The 22,940-nt window shown below is 42.3% G+C and overlaps 1 protein-coding gene across 4 annotated transcripts in view; it reads right to left on the reverse strand.

Moving 5' to 3' along the window:
- Nucleotides 1–1,365: 1,365 nt before the first annotated feature.
- Nucleotides 1,366–22,940, reverse strand: part of fbln1 (fibulin 1) — a 60,557-nt gene continuing 38,982 nt past the window's right edge. For 3 of the 4 annotated variants that reach the window (XM_060914573.1, XM_060914576.1, XM_060914572.1), the window contains one exon: nucleotides 1,366–2,624. In XM_060914573.1, the coding sequence (XP_060770556.1) occupies nucleotides 2,485–2,624 (140 nt within the window). In that variant the 3' untranslated portion in view covers nucleotides 1,366–2,484. Of the gene's footprint in view, nucleotides 2,625–5,802; nucleotides 5,992–22,940 lie in introns of those variants that run through there. The other variant, XM_060914575.1, reaches the window with a different exon arrangement.

The following is a 22,940-nucleotide window of genomic DNA, read 5'->3' on the forward strand; positions in this document are numbered from 1 at the left end:
ACCCTGGAAAGACTGGACTTCACTCCCCCTCATCCCTCTTTCCCCCCTCTTTCTCTTTTCACTCTCCTCTCCATCTTTCTTTTTTCACCTCTCTCCACAGCCAAAAAAACCCTCTTTCCTCCTGTGCTCTGACCACTACTGTAGTAAGTCCCAAATACTCAAACACACAGATACGCCTATATAGGCATGCCCAGACCACCACCTGGCCACAACACAATCTACCAACACACACACACACACACACACACACACACACACACACACACTTCCAATAGGTTTACTGTCTTGCAATAATTCAGTGATACTTTGATTGCTCCTGTGGCAGCTCCCAGCTATGCTACACATAGCAAAATGAAGGAAAATTTGGCTCTGCTCTACTCTACACATGCTCTCTTTTTTTCTTGCAGGGTGGATAGTGTTTTGTTTCTGATGGCTGAAGACATATGAATTTTTGGGTTCAGTGTCCTGACACTTCTTACAAAAGAAACGGAGCCACTTAAATAGATTTGGATAATGAGATAATGTAGTAGCTACTGGACAATGACTAAGTGTATTCAGTCAAAACTACCTACTTTGTCATTTATTATATTTGTTTGGCAAAACCACCCACCACCCCACTAAGTGAATTTGTCATTTTAACTTAAATGTGTAACATTTAAGTTAAACCACATGCAAAGATGTATCCTTATTTGGCAGCCAAGGTTTATGAGAAAATTGCACTTTCTGGAATGCTTACTCTCCGAGGATGAGTAAACCCTGCAGTATGAGGTACTGAATGTCGAGGACATTATGCTTCCTCATTGAAGTGCTGGTCAGCAATGTTTTTGTCCCAACCACAGTGATGATTAACCAGCCATGGGTCAGACTAGTCCCTCCATCTGCTCAAATGAGCTATAGCTGCTTGCCTCATGTCCCCTGACATTGAGAAAAGACAGTCTCGGTTCAGTGGCCCCCGCTGGCAGGGATGTGGTCACACATAAGCTTTCTGAGCCTTCTGTACTATATGCATTTTCCAGTGCAGAACTGAACTTCATAATATGAGTTTGCATTGCATATCATGATTGCAGTCAGTTTGTGAACAACAGGATTGTGGAACTTGCGGACATTTCTGGCATTTATGCATGTCTTAAATTGACCAATGAGAAAAAACAGAGGCCTTTTATTTGTGCAGGCACCCAAGCCAAGTTACATGGAAAGTTTGATTTAGTAATGATTTGAAACAACCCAACTAAATTATGGTCAAATTGTAAGCCTCTGTAATAATTGAATTACTCATTTTTACCAGGAAAACTAATAGTATGTGGGCACTTTTGGGTTTGAGTATGTTATAGACTACTTAGCTTACGTATATTTTAGGAAAACAGCTTGAAATAACATTTGTTTTAATGATACATTCATAATGAATTGAATAGTTGTATACAGAAGTGTACAATTAGTGAATGAACAGTCAACCATTTGTTCATACAATAGCATCATGAGTCCACCTGCCTGAAAAACAAGCTTACATTAACTCCCAGTGTCTCAGTCTAATTCCCCAAAACTGATGCAGAAAAAACATGCATGCATTATTAATATAATAATAATAATAATAATAATAATAATAATTGTAGGATGACCATTTGATCCTGAGCCCTAGTTAATATCTGTACAAAGTTTCACATCTTCTCCCCATGTCAGTGTACATACCCTCTGGTTTCTCTGGCAATAAGTGAATTAGCTATGGCAAATTGCCCCTCAGTGTGAATGAATTTGTGAATATTTGTGCATAGTGCCCTTTGATGGACTGGTGTCTGATTCAATGTGCTGCCTTGCACTGTCTTCCTGGGATAGGCTCTGGATCTACTTTGACCTTGACTGGGATAAAAGTGGCTCCTGAAGAATGAATGAATGATAATTAATTAAACATAAGAAACATGAAAAAAAAATCATACAATAGCAACAGGGCAAATTCATTCCTTTTATAAAAATAAGTAGTGACCATTTCCAGACCGAGAAAGGCTAATTTATGCAAATCTGTGACAAATGACTGTTTTGCAGATTAATTGTGAAGAATGAGGCCATCAACAAATTCTCAACAATAAGTCAGGCATTTATGGTTTTTAATATTTAGTAGATAATCTATAAATACTCTATAGAGTCTCACATTTTGTCTTTTGCTTTTATTTTATCTGGATAATTCAGTAAATGGCTGTTGATGTTTAGCTCATCTATTGATTAGCAACTCATCTCTCGTTCTCGCACAATTTCAGATCCAGGCCGTATGGACTCTATTGATACTGTTTATGACATGCTGTTACAATATAGATACTTTACACTGCTTCATGACGGTTTATAGACAGTCTAAACTATATTATCAAAATAAAAGTTTAACTTTTATTATTATTATTATACTCTGTATTATCTTGTGGCATGCAAGCATTTTGACAACTTTAGAGTGCATAGTTAAGGCTCGAAAATAGACATCTAAATGATAGCTAGGTCTATTTAAAACCAGAATTCAGAGACATAGATGTGAACATTGATGATGTTCCGATGAGAGATGACTCCATTTGTGACGTAATTCATGGCTAGCTTCAGAACTGTGCTCAAAGGGCCAATCAGGGGCTTCACCTGTCTTACAACACCTGAGGAGAACAAAGTAAGGTCAAACAAGATGATGATACAGGCAACTTTTTGGCAAATCAGCACTACACATTAATTATTGGTGATGTTGGTCATATAATGGAAGGCTTTTTTTTTTTAATCTGATAAGACATTTTTGACTGTAGAGTCTCATTTAAATATTGTAGCATTAATTTATACAGTAGTTATATAATGTATGTAACTAAGTATATTGTTACTGAATAATAATAATAATAATAATAATAATAATAATAATAACAATAAATTATTATTATTATTATTATTATTATATAAGACAAGGTACAAGGTTTATAAGGCATCAACTCTCACGTTTTGTCAATTTTTATGTCAGATTAACATAACATCTGATTCAAAGGACAAAGATTTTTTGTTTACTTAAGGTTGTGTTATCAAATCAAATCAAATCAAGATTATTTGTATAGCGCTTTTAACAATAAACATTGTCGCAAAGCAGCTTTACAGAATTTGAATGACTTAAAACATGAGCTAATTTTATCCCTAATCTATCCCCAATGAGCAAGCCTGTGGCGTATGACTCTTCTGTACGTATTCTTCACAAATTTAAGATGTGTCAACATGACATGTATTTCCTACATGTCCCTGTCATACGAGGGTGATATGATATGAAATGTTTTTAATGTTTAACCTCCTTAAAACCATTTTAAGGAGGTTAAACCTTAAAACCATTTTACATTACTCAGTTATGGTATTATGACCATATTTAATAAATATATTTGTAATGTTTGCATGTATTATTTTCAGAATAAAAGAAAATGCAGGAATAGGTCTGCTGCACCCAAACTCTTTCTTTACTGTGCCTCTTCTTCCTCTCTATTAGGAACATCTGTTATGTCTCTTTTCTTTTTCTAGCTTTTCGCCACCTAGTGGATGAAGATATAAAGCATAACGCATATTACAACACCCCCTCCCTTTTTTCAAGGACTATTAAAAAAAAAAAAACATCAAAGCTTCAGAGTAAATATAGCATCACCGTAATCCTCGGTTTTACCATACTCGCAAAACCTCATCTTTGTGCTATCAAAATAACTATTACTCACAGCATATCACTGCTGGACATGTTTCTTTCTCTTCAATCCAGCAACACAATTACCATGCAAGAGTATATTCATCAATAACTGTTAACAGTACTCTGTATGCTTGTTGTTTTTTTTTCTCCTTGATATTCTTATTTAGAGATAAATTCTTTCCAACAAATAGGTGGTCTAGAGCGACATCTCCTTCAGCCTTTTTTGAACCTCGTTGTGCAAGAGTTGGGAGCGAACTTACAATGGCTGGCAGTCTACTTTGCACTTGTCTGAGCTTCACTGGTGAAGTCACCAAGATATACTGTAAGTTGCTCCACTTTCTCCCATCACAAGGTTAGTGATTTAACTAAGCAGTCAATTTACAGAAACTGGTTTGTGCACTGGGATAAACCCTTCTGAATCCAATTTCCTTCTCAACTAAAGACAAGGAAAGTGTAACAAGGGAAGTGTCAATTACATCAGCAATGGCCTGCAATACCAAAGCCATTTCTGGCCATTTGTTTTAGTTGCACTGTAAAACATTTCAGCCTTGTTTAATTATGTCCATTTACTTTTTCTCTTTAACTCAGTGAGCTCTGAAAAGTGATTTAATTTGAACTAATCTGTGCAAGTTTTCAAAGGTTAGACTTGAATTACTTAGTTGTCTTGACTAATTGAGACTTTTTCTAAGACCCTGTCCACACGGCAACGGATTCAGGTGAATCTGATAAAATTGTTTATCGTTTCGGCCTGGCGTCCACACGGCACCGGCGTTTTGGGTGCCCCAAAACGAAATCTTTTGAGAACGGGTTCCAGAGTGGAAAAAATCTGGCAACGGAGCAGTTGCGAAGTCGTCTGGATGAGTAGAACGGATTTGTTTACGATGACGTCACAACCACATGTGCTTCACGCTGGGTAGAAGTGTAATGAACTTGATGCGAGTTGTCAACAAATCCTATAACTTGGTTCATGAAACGCGCTTACAAAATATTTTCACTGTGAATATTTATTGTGTAATGGTGCAAAGTGAGAGAGAGAGAGAGAGAGTGAGAGAATAGCCCTTAGGGCAGAGTCAATCCCTCCAGCAAAAATAGGGAAAAAAAAGGAGCAATTTCACCTCTTCAGATGTTGGTTTAAGTCCGACAATACATTCCTCAAAAAGGACGTAGAAGAACAAAGTAATCCATCAACGTGTAGCATTCAATTTATTCCGGACCATTAAAGAATTCTGGAGGATATCAGAATGTTGGCGTACCGGCTTCCACCTACCCCCGTTCATTCCTCTTTCCGCGTCTCCATTCAAAAAATGAGCACGTGATTTAAAGAAAGTGAGAAAGTGTGTGCGTGTGACAGTGACAGGGATAGTCACTATGCGCATGCGCAGTTATGCGCATGCGTCTACTTCTATCATTCTGGTGTCTCCGATGGGACCGTCTTACAGTGCATGTAGAGGTGTGGCATATGTATTGCATCGTTTTCAGCAAGCGTTGCGTTGCCATATGAACCTGATATTTTACTGATCCGTTGCCCATGTGGACGCGATATTTAAAAAAAAAAAATCTCGTTGCCGTTGTCGTGTGGATGTAGCCTAAGTTGAAACAAAGATAATCATCAAATTGAGTTAACTTGCATTTTCAAGGCAGCAGGTGAACTTGCATTTCCAAGTTAAACCAATTTGAAATGTTTTACAGTGTGTTTACTAATGTTATAGCATAACAGCAGTTCCATGTAGCTGCATCAAATGATCTGACAATGTTTATAACAAACTTTTCCCAAGGCCTATCAAGCAGTTTTACTAGAACCAGTTGTGCTGAGGTAGGTGCGTGTCTTGTTATAACCAGTTCTTCATACTTTTCTTGAGCTAAATGCATCATTTTAAAATATAATGACACAGGAACCACCAGGCAGTAAACCCCAGCTCAAGACCATCACTTTTGTTTTAAGCCATACTTTTTCTATGTGAATATGCAACTGGATTAGGTTACATTTCTCTGATACAGTTGTAAAATCATAAAGAACAGGACACAAGTTTATTGCAAAGTTTCAGTGGAAAACAAACTTTTGTACAGATTTCAGGAAGCTACACCTCCTATTCACAGACTCTGTTGCAAAGATATATTCAAAGATATATCAAAGATATATTCATCATGCATAGTTACAATAGATTTCATGGTAGACATACATTGATTAAATATTGGTAAATTCTACAGAATATACTATAGGCCATGTGAGCCTCATACAAGTGGTGTAATAAGCACATGCTCAGAGTACAACTTCTTTGCCATCCACTCCCTTGTTTCCACTCTTCCATACACTAGAGGCTCTGTAATACAGTCGAAATGCAAGTGCTGAGTGATTACATAATAGACTACAGAGTTCTAGGATTGCACAAACAGAAGTTGTGCACTAATTAGTGGTAAAATCACTAAGAATGGGGCAATTAACAAAAGGAGGCCTTCATTGTCAGCTTGGACCTCTACATCCATTCCTTTGACTATAGAGGCTTTGCACTGTCATGTGACCCCATAGCAATGGTAACAACACTGCCATGACAGGGGGCACGCTTGTAGTGCTTCATTCAGCCGAGTTAGTTGCTATTGATCAGTATGGGAAGGTTTTGCTGCATTTTTCAACATGCAAATCATTTTGAATGAGACAAAGACATCAAATTTTTTAATTTTCCAAAAGTAATTTGTCATCAGGGGGAAAAAAATAGAGAAAATTCTGAACGTAGCAGGGAAAATGGGGGGAAAAAACATTTGCCGGGACTCTGTGTTGAATGGAGAGGTCAAAAACCCTATGGTATGCTCATTTAATTTCTATGAAAGTAAGAATAAAAAATTAATTTCATAATTGCAGTGCAACACTCATTCTTATACAGTGACGTGAACATGAGCCTCAACACTGCAGCTTGACCTCGCCTAACCTTCACCGAGACTTAAGAAGTGCATTTACATTCAGGGATCCTTTGGAGTGCGTTGTATGCACGCTTGAGACCCAGCCATTATGGGAAAAACCTGATGCTGATTTGAACGCAATCAGCATGCTGTTTTCACACAGACTTTGTGAAGTATTCTGTCAGGTATGCAGCGATAGATGGGTCGAAGTGCAGGAAGAGTGTTTATTAACAGGTGTGATATTTACAAAAACAAAACACAAATGAAACCAAAAGCAGAGTCATAAACATGGTTAGAAACAAACATGACAGTGATGATGATAATATTTCTCAATGACTCTGTGTCCTTATTTGCACGTGCTGATTGCGCTCAAATCAGCATCAGGTGTTTCCCATAACGACTGGGTGCCAAGCATGCACACAACACACTCTAAAGGATCCCTGAATGTAAATGCACATTTTAAGTCCCAGTGAAGGTTAGGCTCTGCTGAGCCACTGTCTTGAGGCTCATGTTCACATCGCTATATAAATGAACACCTTGCTGCAGTTGTGAATTTTTTTTTTTAATTCTTACCTTTGTGGAAATGAAGAAAGCATACCATAGGGTTTCTGACCTCTCCGTTCCACACAAAGTCCTGCTGAATGTTTTCCCCCTATTTTTCCCTTCTACATTTAGAAATTTCTCTATTTTTCCCCTGATGATGAATTACTTTTGGTAAATTAAAGAAGCTTTCTGTGTGGAGTTTGCATGTTCTCCCCGTGTCCGCGTGGGTTTCCTCCGGGTGCTCCGGTTTCCCCCACAGTCCAAAGACATGCAGGTTAGGTTAACTGGTAACTCTAAATTGACCGTAGGTGTGAATGTGAGTGTGAATGGTTGTCTGTGTCCATGTGTCAGCCCTGTGATGACCTGGCGACTTGTCCAGGGTGTACCCCGCCTTTCGCCCGTAGTCAGCTGGGATAGGCTCCAGCTTGCCTGCGACCCTGTAGAAGGATAAAGCGGCTAGAGATAATGAGATGAGATGAGAAATTAAAGAAGCTTTTGTCTTTGTTTTGTTCAAAACAATTTGTAAATCCAAAAATGCAGCAAAACCTTCCCATACTGATCAATAACAACTAACTCAGCTGAATGAAGCATTGAAGCGTGCCCCCTGTCATGGTAGCATAGTTACAGTCGCTATGGGGTCATGTGATGGTGCAAAGCCTCTATGCCCATGATGAACCTTCCTCTGAGACACCAGGGATTTACTATCAAGGTTTTACCTCCACAACAGGAAATTGGCTTTGGGGTATTTGTGTGAAACCTGGAGGGGTCTGGTTCTCATCCAGCACCTGGATTTTATCTTCCCTTTGCTCACTGTAGTGCTGTAGTCAAGACTGCCATTGTCAAGTCTAAGACAAGTCCAAGATGAGGACTAGCTGAGATTGAGTCAAGACTGGGTCATAAGTGATGCTGAGGCCAAGTCAAGTTTGCATCCAAATGAAAGTGGGACAGAACCAAGAACAATACTGAAAACCAGGGCTGAACTTAGGGTGGTGAGGCCTGAACTATTGTTGGTGCCCTATACATACATATGAATCTATAACTACTCCTACCAAAAAAAGCAAGTCTGCTATAACTTAAAACAATAGCTACTATAACCAAAGACAAACAAACAAAAAAAAACAGCAAGTATTCAGTAGCAGAGAGAGAGAGAGAGAGAGAGAGAGAGAGAGAGAGAGAGAGAGTGTGTTATTTTAGCCTACAAGTATCCACAACACAAATGAAATTCAGAAACTGTGCAAGTGCACAGAGGTGTAGTATAATCTCTGTGCACAATATCGTACAACTTGTTTTAGGGCAACATTGCCAACTTCACAGAAAATATAATGGTTACAAAGGCTTATCAGACAATTTATGATATAGCAACTACTCAGCCACTCTCATACATTTCTTTATCAGTATCAATTACTAAAAATCATTAAAAAATCCAGTGGATGTTCATTACATAGAGTAATTTCAATATAATGTTATATAATATGTAATAATAATATAATTGGGTGTTGTCGAATGCACTTTTTGTTGTACAACTTTTGTGTTGTAGAATGCACTTTTGCTGTGGGGAAGCCATGGCCTAATGGCTAGAGAAGCAGCTTTGGGACCAAAAGGTTGCTGGTTTGATTCCCTGGACCAGCAGGAGTGGCTGAAGTGCCCTTGAGCAAGGCACTGCTCCCCAGGCTGCAATGGGTATGTTCTATGTCGCTCTGGATAAGAGCATCTGCTAAATGCCATTAATGCAATGTAACAACTAATTTTAGAACTATTTTTCTAATGATATTCTCCTGGTAGCAGTTGGTTAGAGTGTCTAACATTTCATAGCTCCTATGCAGCATGATTCTAAAGAAATCAGGTGGTTGCTAATGTCAAATATTTCACACTTTTCTTTTTTGCTGCAGTTTAGCAATAGTCATTAAAATTTCAGTGACACAGATACTTGGGGGGAAAAGAAGTTTTACTAACTGTGAATCAGGAGTATCCTTACTTGATTAAAATGGGTGTTGTTGAATCTCCTTTTGATATCACATCCAAAACATGTAGTTTTGCAATAGTTTGGCATGCTAGTCCAAGGACCATATTTAGTTGGACCAGTGCCCAAGACAGAGACAAGCTTGAGCACAAATGGCAAGTCCAAGTCAATACAGAACATGTGTAAAGACTGGATTTGAGTCCAAGACTAGGCTTGAGTCCTACAGCCCTAGCTCTTAGGTTCTTTCTCCTTATATCCTCTTCAGGAGATGATTTACCGTATGTTCATGACCAATTTGCACACAAGGCTTTATTGTTGAACTCGCAGTTTGATGTGCCAGATAAGTTAAACACAACCACTATGTCTGTTTAATCCTCTGAATCACCAGTCTGTGGCAGAGGCAGCCTGGATAGACAATCAGTATTCTTATTTTCCTTGATGGTGAGTAGGACATTATGTGCACTGACCATCTGGGTATTCATAAAATCTGTTCCTTTTTATATCAAGATTGTAGTAAGTGCCTGTGCAAAGCACATAATGCCCCCACAGAAACAGTCTCAAACTGCCCATTCAAGTACTTCTCACACAACAGTGGAATACTTCCTCTCAGCTGGAGGCAGGATATGGGCTGCGAAGACATGCACATGTTCAGTACTGTCTGAGTAAACAAAGTACACCACCAAATCTGAAACATCTGAGTAGCATAAGTGACAGCTGGGTAGCAAAAAGAGCTAGAGTTTCTAGCAACTAGTCCTATTCAGTGTCCTTTTCAATATATACAATGCTGTTATGGAGAAGCACTGCTTCTGGGTACTGTACTGCACAATCCACCAGAAGTTACGATGTGTATTTGTGCCCTATGATGACTTAAGTGTTTTGTCCTAACCTAAATGCCCTGTCATGGGATTATGATGCGCTACAAGGATAAACATTTCCTTGCAGCCTTTTGATCCCAACAACTGAATAGCTTCCTTTTATTTTGAGAATCCTGCATCACTTGATATAGCCTTTCCCAAATAATAGAAAAATAAGGGTAAGACAGAAGGTGTTCAACTGTAGTACTGCCACCTGAACTGATAATTGCATCATCAGTTTTTCTTTGGCTAATCAGATGCAAGGTGCACCACCACTCTTGCCAGAACAGTTGGGAGTTAGGTGCCTTGCTCAAGGGCACTTCAGCCAGTCTTGCTGGTCCAGGGAATCAAACCAGTGACATTTTGGTCCCAAAGCTGCTTCCCTAACCATTAGGCTATGGCTTCCCCACAACTGTACTGACAGACCATCAATTACTTTCACTTGGTCGAGGACATGCCTCAGAGTATTGTTGTGTGATTGCTCCAAAGGGGAACTGAGGGGAATCCTCACAGACAGCATGGGATCAGACATGGATCGGTCATGCTCTTGGTCTTGGCATCACCTCCCCAGCAATAGCCACAATATCCAAGACCATGCTACACTATGGCAGGACCCATCCATTAGCATGCTTTTTAAGAAGCTCTGGAATTTCAATCAACTGGTTCACAAAATCAGTGGATGGGTAAGCTGAAGACGACCCACTTTCTCTACTTAATGCTTATATCCCTAGAAATTGATAATGAAAGCCACTGATGGATGTTTGTGTATGTCCCCAATATCTCCATGTCCTGTCCAGTGCCCCACCTTGTATCAGGCTTTGGTGGATCGAGGGTCAGTTGCAATCCGAATGCATTGATGTCATACGTAACTCCTTATGGTACATCCCAGGTCTATCAGAGAAGCCTGTGGACATCTCATGGAGCTGGAGCAATGTTCCCACCTCCTGTGATTGGACATTGGCCCTGTAAATGCCTTGACTCTCTCAAATAATAGAAAAATAAGGGTAGGAGAGGAGGAGTTCAACTATATTAACTGACCATTAATCATTTTCACTTGGTCAAAAACATGTGTGGCAGTGGGGGCGTGGCTGAGCATCGGTTTGTGAATGGAGGGTGGAGTCAGGGAAGGTGAGTGGCCAAATTGCGACACCTGTCATCAATTAATGTGTGTGTGTGTGTGTCTTGCAGTGATGATGGAAGTTAAAAGGAGTAGGAGAGCAGAGGAGTGGTTGCTGGGAACAGAACACAACTGTGTGTGTGTGTGTGTGTGTGTGTGTGTGTGTGTGTGTGTGTGTGTGTGGGTGCGCGCGCGCGCGCGTCTGTTCGTGTCTTAGAGTGCCGTTTCTGTGCTGAAAAGCAATTCATAAATGTGTGTTTGAGCACTAGCAACCGCCTGCCATACTTCTGTACTCCACCCACATCAGGGAAGCTTTCAGTGGTGCTGAAACCCAGGGAGTGCAGAAGGGAGCCCATCCATGGAGTCCTTGCCCTTCAAGGACCTCATTCATGCCCTTGCCACAGCACAGCAGAACTAGCATCAAGTGCTGATTGACCTCCAAAAGGAGCAGGAACAACACTTTGAGGCCTTGATGCTGGCCCAGCAAGAAGACCACCATGCGTTCCGTCACCTGCTCACATCAGCAGGGTCCTCGACCGCCACTGCAGCAGACCCTCCCCACCTCATCCTAATGAAGATGGGTCCGCACGATGATCCGGAAGCCTTCCTCGCACTCCTCGAACAAGCAGCCGAAGTGTGGAGGTGGCCGGTCGAGCAGCACGCAGCACGCCTACTTCCCTTGCTGACTGGTGAGGTGCAGCTCACTGCTCTGCAGCTCCCTGCCGACAGCTGGCTCATATACGCCAACTTAAAGCAAGCCATTCTTCAGCGAGTCGGCCGCTCCCTGGAGCAGCAACGTCAGCACTTCCATGCACTGAGGTTGGAGGAGGTCAGCCGGCCATTCACATTCGGCCAACAACTCCAGGATGCCTGCCAGCGGTGGCTCTGGGCAGACGACCACAATGCTGAGGGAATTATCGACCCGGTGACACTGGAGCAGTTCACCACGTGACTTCCAAAAGGAACAGTGGAGTGGGTCCAGTGTCATCACCCGGCATCGCTGGAACAAGCCATCAAGCTGGCAGAGGACCACATGGCTGCGGTTCTGATGGCAGGAAGACGTGCTTCCTCTCCTCCTCTTTCCTCTCTCTCTCGCTCTCCCTCTGCTTCCCGTCCTTGCCCTGTTCCCCCACCATGGAGGTGGGGGCCGGCTCCCCCCCAGCCAGCCCGATGCACACGTGGTGTCCTCCCATTTCCCCCTTCCATGTCTGTGTCTTCTCTCCCCTAGGTGAGTGAAGTCCATAACACCAGTGCAGAGGGAAAGCCTAGGCCGGTGTGCTGGCACTGCAGGGAGCCAGGACATCTCCAAAGTCAGTGCTCCACGATGGAGGTGGGAGCAGTAGTCTGGGTCCCCAATGCACCAGAAACCACCCTCGATCAGGCCGGAGCATATGGTATACCGGTAAGTGTACAAGGGGATACCTATCAGGCCTTGGTAGATTCCGGCTGTAACCAGACCTTAATCCACCAAAGCCTGGTGCATTGGGGAGAGCACAAGTGGTGAAGGTATTGTGTGTGTGCACAACTACCCTTTAGTGTCTGTCCACATTCTATTTCGGGGAGAAAAGCATAGAGTAGAGGCAGCGGTTAATCCTTGTCTCACCTACTTGTTGATTTTCGGGACTGATTGGCCAAGGTTTAAAGAATGAATGGAGTACATAGTAAGAAATGAGTCCTAAAGTAATACGTCTTGGGAAGATTCTGGTCTGGCATTGGCTGGGGAAGCTGTCACAGAGCCATCTACATCAGCACCACATCAGGACGATACGTGGAGCGAGGAGCATCCCGTCCCTCCTCCCTCTCTCGGGGATTCCCTTGAGGATTTCCCGTTAGAGCAGTCACGAGACGAGACTCTGTGGCATGCATTTGACCAAGTGAGAGTAATCAATGATCAAATTCTCCAGCTGAGCGCTACACTGGCCTTACCCTATTTCGCTATTATTAAGGATAGGTTATACTGAGGACACTCAAACTGGTGAAAAGATAACTCCGTTATTAATCCCAAAGAGCCATAGAAAACTCATATTCCATACGGTTCACTTTAATCCCATGGCTGGACACTGAGGGCAGGATAAAACACTAGCCCGAATAATGGCCCGGTTCTATTGGCCAGGGATTCGCGGGGATGTCCGTCGGTGGTGTGCGGCATGCTGCAAATGCCAATTAGTAAATCTCATGGCCACTCCAAAAGCACCTTTGCACCCTCTCCCTCTAATCGAGACCCCTTTTGAAAGAATTGGAATGGAGCTCATTAGGCCATTAGATCGGTCAACATGGGGATATCACTTTATTTTAGTTCTGGTGGACTATGCAACACAATATCTGGAAGTGGTGCCTCTCTGCAATATCTCAACATGCAGTATTGAGGAAGCAATCTTCCGTATCATCTCCCAGGTCAGGATTCCGAAAGAAATCCTGACAGACTAAGGCACTACATTTATGTCATGCACACTGCGCAAACTGTATGGGTTATTGGGAATTCAGCCTATCTGCATCAGTGTCTATCACCCACAAACAGATGGCTTCGTGGAGTGGTTTAATCAAACACTCAAAAACTTAATTCGGAAATTCGTAAGTGAGGATGCGCATAATTGGAATAAATGGCTCGAGCCCGTTATTTGCAGCTCAAGAGGTCCCGCAAGTCTCCACGGGTTTTTCACCCTTCGAGTTATTATATGGGTGTAAGCTGCACAGCATTTTGGACGGGCTACGTGAAAATTGGGAGGAGGGACCTTCACCTAGCAAAAACAAAATTCAATACGTTCTCAACCTGTGTGCAAAACTCCACACACTCACTCACTTAACCCAGGAGAATTTGCAACAGGCACAAGAACGTCAAGTCCGACTGTATGACAGGGGCACGCGCCTTAGAGAGTTCACACAGGGAGACAAAGTGCTTGTATTATTGTCCACGTCGAGCTCCAAATTAATCGCCAAGTGGCAAGGGCCCTTTGAGGTCACACGGTGTGTTGGGGACATCAATGATGAGGTGAGGTGAACGGACAGGGGTGGGGCATTGCAAATTTACCACCTCAATCTGTTAAAATGCCAGAATGAGGAGGTCCCTGTGGTGTTGGTGTCGGTAGTCCTGGAGAAGGTGGAGCTGGGGCAGGAAGTACCAAAAAAAAATTTAACATCTCCAGCCACTCCGGTCCCTTGTGGAGACCACCCCTCACCAGCCCAACTCACAGAGGTGGCCCAGTTGCAGAGGGAATTTTCCGATGTGTTCTCGCCCCTGCCCGGCTGCACCCACCTCATAGAATACCACATTGAGACGCCCCTGGGGGTGCTGGTGTGGAGCTGCCCTTACCGTTTGCCCGAACACAAAAAAAAGGTGGTCCGTGATGAACTCACGGCCATGCTCGAAATGGGCACAATCAAGGAGTCCCACAGTGACTGGAGCAGCCTGGTGGTCCTGGTTCCCAAGACCGATGGGTTGGTCCGGTTCTGTGTGGACTATAGAAAGGTCAGTGCGGTGTCTAAATTTGACACATACCCAATGCCTCGCATTGATGAGTTGCACGATCGATTAGGAGCTTCTCGTTTTTACTTGACACTGGATCTAATGAAGGGATATTGGCAGATCCCCTTGATGCCTCTATCCCAAGAGAAAATGGCCTTTTCCACACCGTTTGGGTTACACCAATTTGTCACACTTCCTGTTGGGTTATTTGGGGCTCCCGCGATGTTCCAGTGGCTCATGGACAGGATTCTCCACCCTCACGCCACCTACATGGCCGTGTACCTCAATGATATCATTATCTATAGCAATGATTGGCTGTGGTACCTAGAACACCTTAGGGCCATCCTAAAGTCACTGAGGCATGTGGGTCTCACAGCTAACCCCCAAAAAATGTGCAATTGGGTGGGCAGAAGTACAGTACCTGGGTTTTCACTTGGGTCATGGACAGGTGCATCCCCAAATTAACAAAACTGCAGTGATAGCGGCCTGCCTGAGGCCCAAGACCAAAAAGGGGATGAGACAGTTCCTGGGGCTGTCTGGCTACTATCGTGGGTTCATACCTAATTATTTGGATGTCACCAGCTCACTGACTGATCTCACTAAAAAGGGAGCACCAGATCCGGTCCAGTGGATGGAGCAATGCCAACAGGCTTTCTCTAAGGTTAAAGCTGCACTGTGCGGGGGACCACTTTTACACTCCCCTGACTTTTCTCTCCCCTTTATTTGACAGACAGACAGATGCATTGGACAGGGAGCTGGGGACCATTCTGTCCCAGAAGGAGGAGGGTGAGGAATGACCTGTACATTAGCCGTAAGCTGTCGATGCATGGAAGCAAATACAGCACGATCGAGAAGGAGTGCCTGGCTATCAAGTGGGTGGTCCTTGCCCTCTGGTATGACCTACTGGGATGCCCTTTCACCCTCTGTTCAGATCACACACCCCTCCAGTGGCTTCACTGCATGAAAGATGCCAATGCACGGATCACCCGTTGGTATCTCGCCCTCCAGCTGTTCAAATTTGAGGTGGTCCACAGGCTGGGGGTATAGATGGTGGTGGCGGACTTCCTGTCCAGTCGGGGGGGAGTCCGCTGCAGGCCGGACAGTTCCCCAGCCTGAGTTGGGCGGTGGGGGAATGTGGCAGTGGGGGCGTGGCCGAGTGTCAGTTTCTGAATGGAGGGCGGAGTCAGGTAAGGTGAGTGGCCAAATTGCTACACCTGTCATCAATTAATATATATATATATATATATATATATATATATATATATATATATATATATATATATATGTGTGTGTGTGTGTCTCGCAGTGATGACGGAGGTTAAAAGGAGTAGGAGAGCAGAGGAGTGGTTGTTGGGACCAGAACACGACTGTGTGTCTGTGTCTATGTCTTAGAATGCCATTTCTGTGCTGAAAAGTAATTCATAAACGTGTGTTTGAGCACTAGCAACTACCTGCCATACTTCTGTACTCCACCCACATCAGGGAAGCTTTCACAACATGTCTGGGTGTTTTGTTGTGGGACTGCCCCAAAGGGCAATCCCTAAGGGGAATCCTCACAGAGAGCATGGGGTCAAATGTGGATCTGCCATTGTTGGCCTGGGCATCACCTTTTTGGTGAGAGAAATGCATATCTCACACCTTGCTAGACTATGGCAGGACACATCCACTAGCATAAGTAAGCCAAAGACTAACCCTTTCCTCTAGTTAATGCTTTTGTCCCTATAAATGAATAGTGACAGGCACCAGTCAATATTTGTGCATATCCTCATGCCCTCTCCATTGCCCCACCTTACATCAGGTTTTGGTATATCGTGGGTTGGTTGCAACCTGAATGCCTCAATATGATATGTAACTCCTTGGATACTCAGAAGTATGTGGCACATCCCAGGTCAATCAGGGAATACTACAGTGTCACAGGACCTCCAGCATGAACTGGTCCATGACTTTATCGACATGACACCCCTCATGGACAGACATGGACAGCCCACTGAGACTTGGGACATGCCCATGCTTCCCTAGCATGCTCTAAGAGCCCCAAAAGGCCTCTGCATCATAGTCTAATATATAGTAGATTCTTTGTGTTTCCATACCCAATTAATGTAGTGGAATGACATCCTACTTCTCAGCTGACCATTGCGATCGTAGGTTCTCCAAGATATAGGATCGAAACAGAGAAAGGAATTGTACTGGAAGTGTCACCAAATGTGGTGTTTGCATATGTTATTCTAAGAATATAGCAACATTCAGTCACGGACATTCCTTCTACTATCTCTTTTTCTTCTCTACTAGTAAACATGTGTTACTTATTTTAGCTTAGCTACTTATTCGAGCTTACATAGTAGGTGAACATATGTATAGCATAAAGCATACATGTACAAGTAAATATAGAAGTAAATATAAACCCCATTTTCAGAAAAGTTGGGCTGTTCTTGAAAATGCAATAAAAACAAAAATCTGTGATTTATTAATTCACATGAACCTTTATTTCACTGACAAAAGTACAAAGAAAAGATTTTCATTAATTTTACTGACCAACTTACTGTAATTGTATTTCATAAACATAAACAAAGTTGGAATTTGATGCCTGCAACACACTGAAAAAAAAATGATGGGAAAGAGGCAAAATAAGACTGAAAAGTTTTTAGGATATTCAAGGAACAACCATTGTGGAAGATTCTACAAGAAGCAGGTTAATTGGTAACAGGTGAGGGTATCATGATTGGGTATAAAAGGAGCATGCACCAAAGACTCAGTCTTTGCAAGCAAGGGTGGGTTGTGGCTCACCCCTTTATGCCTAAATTTGTGAGAGATTTGATAGTCAATTCAAAAAGAACATTTCTCAATGCAAGATTGCAGAGAATGTAGGTCTTTCAAAATCTACAGTACATAATACAATATTGTGAAAAGATTCAGGGAATTCAGAGACATCTCAGTGCATAAAGGGCAAAATAAGAAACCACTGTTGAATATGCGTGACCTTCAAGCGATCAGGCAGCACTGCCTGAGAAACCATCATGCTTATGTGACACACATAGCCACATGGGCTCGGGAGTACTTCAGAAAACCATTGTCACTTAATATAGTCCGCCGCTGCATCCTGAAATACAACCTGAAACTATATGACACAAGGAGGAAGCCATTCATCAAGTCTATGTAGAAATGTCACTGATTACTCTGGGCCCAAACTCATCTCAGATAGACCGAAAGACAGTGGAAATATATGGTGTGGCCAGATGAGTTCACATTTCAGCTTGTTTTTGGAAAAACCGGACATTGAGTTCTCCATGCCAAAGGTGAACACAACCATCCAGTTTGTTATCAGAGAAAGGTGCAAAAGCCAGCATCTGTGATGGTATGGGGTGCATCAATGCCCACAGCATGGGTGAGTTGCATGTGTGTGAAGATACCATTGATGCAGAGGTGTATACTGGGATTTTAGAGAGGCATATGTTGCCATCAAGGCGACGTCTCTTCCCAGGACATCCATACTTATTTCAGCAGGACAGTGCCAGGCCTTGTTCTGCACAGGCCAAAACAGTGTGGCTTCATAAACACAGAGTGCATGTGCTTGACTGGCCTACTGCCAGTCCTGATCTTTCTCCTATTGAGAATGTATGGTGCATCATGAAGAGGAGAATCAGACAACGGCGACCACAGACTGTTCAGCAGCTCTGAAGTCTTGTATCAAGCAAGAATGGATGAAAATTCCAATCGCAAAACTGCAACAATTAGTATTCTCAGTTCCCATATGATTAAAAAAATGTTATAAAAAGGAAAAGTGATGCAACACAATGGTAATAATGCCTCTGTCCCAGCTTTTTTTTTTTGAGTGTGTTGAAGGCATCAAATTTTAACTTCCTTTATATTTACAAAATACAATTAGTTTGGCCAGTAAAACTTGAAAATTTCTTTGTACTTTTGTCAGTTAAATAAAGGTTCACATGAATTAACGAATCACAGATTTTGGTTTTTATTGCATTTTGGAAAATATTCCAACTTTTCTGGAAATGGGGTTTGTACATTGTTGTAAGTATTTATAACAGGATGCCTGAAGGTAGTATGAGGTTAAATTGAATGCATTCAAAACTCTTTGAATGCCACTTAAAATTTAAGTCCAGTTTTGCAATCATGATATACCAAATATAAAAACATCCTATTTTCAGGTATCTCAAAAAGAACTAACAAGAAGACAAAGTCATCTATATCCCCCACACTATATACCAACTATATACCAACTTTCAAGATATTATTTGTCACAAGTTCTGCTGCAGGAAACCAACCCTACCTCTTTACAATGACCTCAGCAACCCATGGCATAAGCCCACCGGACCTTTGATCCAGGTGAGCTAAAAATTAAAACTTCTCACATTTTTTAGTATCAAAAGGCGCATATACATTACTTAATCAACACATATACCAACTTTCAAGACCATACCACTCAGTTTTCAAGTTCTGTTCTGGAAACAAAACCTACCCCTAAGACTAACCTGAGAGACTAAGTCTGAAATTGTTTCCATGGAAACATGAAAAATTAAAATTTCTCAAATTTCTTAGTATGAAAAGGCACATCTACATCACCTTGTTAACATGTATACCAAGTTTCAAATCCGTATCATGAATAGGTTTAGATCAGGGCTTTGAACCGGTTCAAGGAACGAAAACGAAAACTGGGAACTTTTTCTATTTCACATGGAACAGAAACGAAACCAGAAACTTTATTATTTTTTATGCTCCGGAACAGAAACACTTATTAAAAATAATGGTAACCGGTTAATACCGGTTTTTATTTCGTTCCTCAAAGTTTCCGTAGCCTACAAATAAAAAAGCCATTCTTCTCCTGCGCAAGTTTCTATGACCCGCTGGGGTTCACTTCCTGTGTGACGTTCGCTGACTGAATGGAGAGAGCGGGAGGGTGGACTACTATCACGTCTCCACATCTTAAATAAGAGGTAAATATTGCAGTCTATCGTTATTCAAAAACGTCAATTTCAAACATGATATCAATATATTTGTCCACGTTAATGAGAGGCTCGCGAACATTAAATGACGTTAACCTCTGTTAGCCTATCAGTGCATAGGGCCTGACTAGCCTTTGGTAACACACTAAACGAATTATCTTTCATTTTTGGCACTTTTTCTGTTTGTGTAGATGGGAAGACATACTGAGAATCCAAATCGCCAACATTTGAAATAATAATTGTTTTTAATTATTTCTTGTCTTATTTAATGAAGGTTGTAATAGAATTAGCCTACATTTGGCTTAAGCCGGATGAGACAGAGACATAATTTTATAGCCATTTGTTAAACAGCTGACAGGGAACGTAATTAACCGTTCCGGGAACGAAATTTTTTTGTTCTAACCGGTTCGGGAACATCTATTTAATGGTGGAACCCAAAACCGGAAACGTTAAAATTCCGTTTCTGTTCGGAACGAACCAATAGGAAAAAAATTCTGGTTCAAAGCCCTGGTTTAGATATATGCCCCGGAAACGAGCATTGCTCTTAGAAACTAAGTCAAAATCTAATTTTAATGTAAAAATTTGAAAAGTACTTTTTGTCAAAAATCCAAAATAGCAAAAGACAGCAGGTCACATGTTGCTTGATAAGTCTGCAAAGTTTCATGACAATATCTTTAGTAGTTTTAAAGATATGGCCCGGAAACGAAAACATGACAGGATGGACGGACTGATAGATGGAACCCGTTTCTATATCCCCTGCCACACTTTGTTTGGGCAGGGGATAAAAAGGTTCATTCTAAACACCCCTATAATGGAAGACTAGAAGATAGCCATTACTGTATCTTTCTAACAGCAAGCATAACAAGCAAGCAGCAATGACAAAAGAGAGAGAGTACCTGTTTTTGCCCTGTTTCTGTTTTGTGATTCATCACTGAACCTCAAAAACTGATGAAGTCATCCAGGATGCAGAGAATCGAAGGAAGAATAAATGACCCTTGCTATAAATTTTAGAATAACATTAACATAAGTTCTAATAATCCAGCCACTGGGAGTGCATAAGCGTACTCTTGGTGCCAGTCCCAAGCCCAGATAAATGGAGAGGGTTGCATCAGGAAGGGCATCCGGCGTAAAACTGTACCAAATCTAACATGCGGATTGAAAAGAGAAGTGCCATACCGGATCGGTCGGGGCCCGGGTTAACAACGGCCGCCTCCAGTACTGTTGCTCTAAATTGACCATAGGTGTGAATGTGAGTGTGAGTGGTTGTCTGTGTCTATGTGTCGGCCCTGTGATGACCTGGCGACTTGTCCAGGGTGTACCCCGCCTTTCGCCCGTAGTCAGTTGGGATAGGCTCCAGCTTGCCTGCGACCCTGTAGAACAGGATAAAGTGGCTAGAGATAATGAGATGAGATGAGATGAATTTGGCAATAGTCAGTACATACTTCGAGAAGAAAGAGCAGCACACGGTGATGTTTAAGAGTGGAGGAAGACCTACACAAGTGGACTACATACTCTGCAGAAGGGGTAACCTGAAGGAGATTAGAGACTGTAAAGTGATGGCAGAGGAGAGTGTAGCTAGACAACATTGAGTGGTCATGTGCAGGATGAGCTTGAAAGTGAAAAAGAGGAAGCGTGAAAGAGTGGAGCTGAAGATTAAGTGGTGGGAACTAAAAGAGGTTGAACATCAGAAGGAGTTTAGGGAAGAAATTAGATGAGCATTAAGTGGTAATGGAAGTCTACCAGAAGATTGGGATACTACTGCTATACTAGTAAGAGAGGCAGCAAGGAAGGTGCTAGGGTGGTCATCGGGAAGGAGGAAGGAAGACAAGGAGACATGGTGGTGGAACAAAGAAGTGCAGTAAATTATAAAAGAGAAGAGGCTAGCAAAGAAGAATTGGGACAATCAGAGAGATGAGGAAAGTAGGCGGTTATACAGAGAGACAAGACAGAAGGCAAAAAGAGTGGTAGTGAAGGCGAAAGCAGATGCATACCAGGAGTTGTACGAAAGACTGGAGACCAAAGAAGGAGAGAAAGACCTGTACAGACTAGCTAGGCAGAGAAACAGGGAAGCAAAGAATGTACAGCAGGTAAAAGTGAGGAAAGATGTAAATGGAAATGTGCTGACAAACAAAGAGAGTGTATTAAGAACGTGGAAAGAGTACTTTGAGGATTTATTAAATGAGGAGAATCCAAGAGAGAAAAGGTCAGATTTGTTGGAGACAGCAAATCAGGAAGTAGAGTTGGTTAGTAAGGATGAGGTGAGGGCAGCCATGAAAAGAATGAAGACTGGGGCCCTGTCCACATGGCAACGGATTCAGGTGACTCCGATACAATTGCTTATCGGTTAGGCCTGGCGTCCACACGGCACCGGCGTTTTGGGTGCCCAAAACGCAATCTTTTTGGGAACGGGTTCCAGAGTGGAAAGATCTGGCAACGTTGCCGTTGTGAAGTCGTCTGGATGAGTAGAACGGATTTGTTTACGATGATGTCACAACCACATGACTGTGAGTGCTTCACGCCGGGTAGAAGTGTAACGAACTCGATGCGAGTTGTCAACAAATCCTATAACTTGGTTCATGAAACGCGCTTACAAAATATTTTCACTGTGAATATTTATTGTGTAATGGTGCAAAGTGAGAGAGAGAGAGAGAGAGAGAGAGAGAGAGAGAGAGAGAGAATAGCCCTTAGGGCAGAGTCAATCCCGTCAGCAAAAATAGGGAAAAAAAGGAGCGATCTCACCTCTTCATATGTTGGTTTAAGTCCTACAATACATTCCTCAAAAAGGGCGTAGAAGAGCAAATTAATCCATCAATGTGTAGCATTCAATTTATTCCGGACCATTAAAGACGCCGCCTTCCGCGTAGAATCATACGTCATCCTCGCCGCCATATTGGATAGGTCAAAGCGGAGAATAAAAATTAGCTGCGTTTAACTGTACCAACAGGTTTGCCATCCAAACGAGATCACATGGGATTACCTTTCACAGGTGAGACTGGAAAAATACTTTTCATTGTATTTGGTCATTATAATGTAATTTTACGAACAGATTTTCCTGACTTTGTGGCTAATATGAAGTCTCGCACATAATAGTTTATGCGCATGCGTCCTTACTTCTTCTATTGTTCTGGTGTCTCCGAAGGGACCGTCTTACAGCGCCCCTAGAGGTGTGGCATGTGTATTGCATCGTTTTCAGCAAGCGTTGCGTTGCCATATGGACCTGATATTTTACTGATCGTTGCCCATTTGGACGCGATATATTTTTAAATAACATCTCGTTGCCGTTGTCGTGTGGATGTAGCCTGGGAAAGCAGTCAGACCAGATAGTCTCCCGATTGAGGCTTGGAGATGTTTGGGTGAGATGGCTGTGGAGTTCCTAACGAGATTGTTTAATAAGATCTTAGAGAATGAGAAAATGCCAAATGAATGGAGAAAGAGTGTGCTAGTCCCAATATACAAGAATAAGGGATATGTACAGAGCTA

The sequence above is a fragment of the Neoarius graeffei genome, chromosome 2 (assembly GCF_027579695.1).
Source record: "Neoarius graeffei isolate fNeoGra1 chromosome 2, fNeoGra1.pri, whole genome shotgun sequence".
Lineage (NCBI taxonomy): Eukaryota > Metazoa > Chordata > Actinopteri > Siluriformes > Ariidae > Neoarius > Neoarius graeffei.